Source organism: Galendromus occidentalis, unplaced genomic scaffold, assembly GCF_000255335.2.
Source record: "Galendromus occidentalis unplaced genomic scaffold, Mocc_1.1 scf7180000077483, whole genome shotgun sequence".
Taxonomy (NCBI): Eukaryota; Metazoa; Arthropoda; class Arachnida; order Mesostigmata; family Phytoseiidae; genus Galendromus; species Galendromus occidentalis.
This window is the reverse complement of record NW_003805471.1, coordinates 25-3,282: the sequence shown is the minus strand read 5'-3', so window position 1 is coordinate 3,282 and position 3,258 is coordinate 25. Positions and strand designations below refer to the sequence as shown.

General features: G+C 51.3%; 1 protein-coding gene across 1 annotated transcript; it reads left to right on the top strand.

Moving 5' to 3' along the window:
- The first annotated feature begins 572 nt into the window (after window positions 1-572).
- Window positions 573-2,139, top strand: LOC100906514 (serine-threonine kinase receptor-associated protein-like). The gene is made up of 3 exons (XM_003745373.2): window positions 573-829; window positions 1,150-1,358; window positions 1,453-2,139. The coding sequence occupies exons 1-3, from the start codon at window positions 664-666 to the stop codon at window positions 2,047-2,049; spliced, it is 972 nt and encodes a 323-aa protein (XP_003745421.1). The 5' UTR covers window positions 573-663; the 3' UTR covers window positions 2,050-2,139.
- The last annotated feature ends 1,119 nt before the right edge of the window (window positions 2,140-3,258 follow it).

Below are 3,258 nucleotides of genomic sequence, written 5' to 3'. Positions count from 1 at the left end.
CGCTCTTCGTCACGGATCCCAGTTCAAGCGCTGTCCAGGGGGAGATCACCCGCGACCGTCCCCAAGCGTCGCCTCATGGGAGACGAAGAGGAATGCATCCATTAATATTGACATTTGTTCGGTCAATAGGCTGCTGTTGTTGAGACTCCATGGCTGAAGACTGACATATCGTACATGTACGAATGTGAACTTGTCACGAATAGATACATAGATTTCCCTGTATGAAGGCCGCAAATCGATTGTCGTGCCATTGTCGTGACGACTGTGTCATCCCTCCAAATGGTACCGCGTAGGTAAAGGACAGTTGCGGAATGCGGGATCAGTGAGGACTACCAGAACTACCGTATCACAGGGAACGACGATGGAAGGTTCTCTCTTTTTCTCCCGTTGGATGAGGAACGTCTCCTATAATTATTATCTAGTGAATCTAGTAGCTTCGGATTCCGGGCTGCATCCACAAGCACTCGAGATTGGAGGCGATGCGAGAGCGACAGTGCGCGTGAAAATTTATCGAACCGTCTGTCGGGAAGTTGCCGCGCGATCGCAGGGACTCGAGCAGACGACCAATGACCACAAAGCAGAGAATAACACACCGGTGCGGCGGCGACGAACTCGCTCGCTGCAGGACAGATAAATTCGGTCCGACCGTCAATCACGTAGAACATGGCTTCGGCGAATTTACGTCAAGTTGTTCTCACTTGTTCCGGCCATACGAGGCCTGTCGTCGACCTTTGTTTCGCTCGAAGTCAGAGCGGTAAATGCCTGCTCATCTCAGCCTGCAAAGATGGCAAGCCCATGCTTCGGGACGGAGTCACAGGCGATTGGATTGGTAAGTTCTTTGAAACCCTACCGCTGCTCCCCCTCGGTGAACCCGCTCATACAAGCACCACCTCATATCTGGAGTCATTGGATGTGTCGTTCGTGGCGCTCTCGTTGTCGGACTAATCGAATCTGGTTTCAATGAAGTCGCTTAACCGGGCGATTTCTCTGGACTCCTCTGAGCCGTGTCATCTTTGAATATCGGCGTTCCGGCTCTGATTTGGTGATCAGATTCTCCGAACGGAGGTGCTCGTGCGCTTTCGATGGGTCCAGGGAATCGTCGACCTCAGCGGTTGGATATTTCTAAATCAGAGCTTATGACTCCGGCAGGCACTTTCGAAGGTCACAAAGGCGCCGTGTGGAGCGTCCACATGGACCCAAGCGCGACTCTAGCCGCCACAGGATCTGCGGACTTCTCAGCAAAGATTTGGGATCTCTCAACCGGGAACGAGAAACTTTCCCTGCCGCACAAGCACATTGTTCGCGCGGTCGAACTGTCCCCGGATGGTTCTCAATTGACGACGGGCAGTGCTGACAAAGTAGGACCCGGAAAATTCGAAAAACCCGAATCTAGTTGTATTCCCGATGGAGCTCACCCAATGAGAACGGTGCTGATCTCAGTCTTGTTTCCAGATAATCCGACGCTTCGACTTGTCGGCGGGAGACGACAAGGAAGCGTTCACATTCGATGGTCATCACGGAGCTGTTAAATATGTGAGACTTCTTGGCGATGGCAAGCGATTGTTGTCTGTCGGAGATGACCGGTCGATTCGAGTGTGGGATTTCATATCTGGGGAGTGCATTCACACGCAACAACTGCCGGGAATTCCACAATCATTAGAGATATCCGCCAACGGCGAGCAATTCGTGATCACCATGGATAGGAAAGTGACATTCTGGTCAACTGTTAATTACCAGATGATGAGAGAATTCGAATTGCCGTGTAAAATGTACGCCGCCTCATTGCACTCAGCTGGGGAGTTTTTCGTTTGCGGCGGGGACGATTTCAAAATGTATAAAATGAACTATGAAACTGGTGAAGAAATCGAATCCTTCAAGGGGCATTTCGGTCCTGTCCATTGTTGTGCCTTCTCGTCCGATGGGGAGCTTTACGCCTCGGGCAGTGAAGACGGCACGGTGAGACTCTGGCAAACGATCGTTGGAAAAACTTACGGGCTGTGGAAATACGTTGACGCCAATGGATCCGATGCTGCGAAGGCGGAGAGTTGAATCAGCACGGAACACTCATAATTCCTGGATAATGTAAACGGATGTTTCTCTGAAGTAAACTTTCGCGGGTAGCATCGTTGTCACTCTATGGTGAAAGTGTTCATTCTGTCCTCGTCTTTTCGAAGGACGTGACTTTCGTTGGTGAAGCTTGTCGGGAGATCTCTGCGAGAAGTTTTTTCCTAGAGCGTGGCACCAGAGCCGCTCGAGCGCACAGAGAGCAACGGAATTCTCGATGAGGAGACTCTGATGCGGTCCCCCACCGATATTCCGCGGTAGCAGCTCCCGGATCTTGGTCGGCCCAGAGCCGCATATTCCTCATCGGCGAACTCCTCGGACAACGTCAGACGTCAGGTCCGGATGCTCTGCAAAGCGCAAGGCTTGCTCAGCCGTCGCCGAAGTCCGATTGCGCCACATGCTCCGGCTCGTAGGTTCACGATTCACGATTCACGAGCAATGAGGAAATGATCAATAATTAATAATTTTGAATAACAGCAATTCTCTGATGAAGCGTTTGGAATGTTTGTTGTATGAGCCCCGAAGAAGAAGAGAACAGCTAGATAATCGGATAGAGTCGGGGGATTTCACTTGCAGTTCCCAGCCTGGCGGATCGGAGGATCATCAGCCCTATGACATGGACATTCAAACTTTCGCGCTTCTTGCAGCATCGAGAGCGGCTCGACGGTGATCCGGACACCAGTTGCTTTGTTTGAAGTCCACGAGCTTCCGCGGACGACGGAATATCGATCGGGCTACAAGAAATCGATCAGGGGAGCCGGGAATAGTGTGGGAACCTGACGGAACCGAGCGTTTGCCCGATTACTTGCCGCTCCAGCAAACAGTTCTTCGTCTTTCCCGCCAAAAATTCGTACACTCCGCGTGCATTTGATTTTGTTGTGATAGTGACGTCATCCTTGCCGACGCCATCTTGTTTTTAGCACAGGTCCTTCGATTCTCTTCATGTTCACCTGATCTTACTGTTGGTTTATCGTATTGTTGTCTCCCGGGAAGCATAGCCATGCATAAATGCTGGAGCTCCTGTTGCACTCCAAGTCGTGAATATTCAGGAGGAAGAAGAATTTAGCGCCAAATCGATCGATCTATCCATCTCCCACTCGGAGCTCACCCCGAGTGCCGTCGACGACGAGGAGATGAACTCGGTCGCCAACTTGAATCGCCAAGAGCTATTGAAACGAGCTAGAGAGTTGGAAG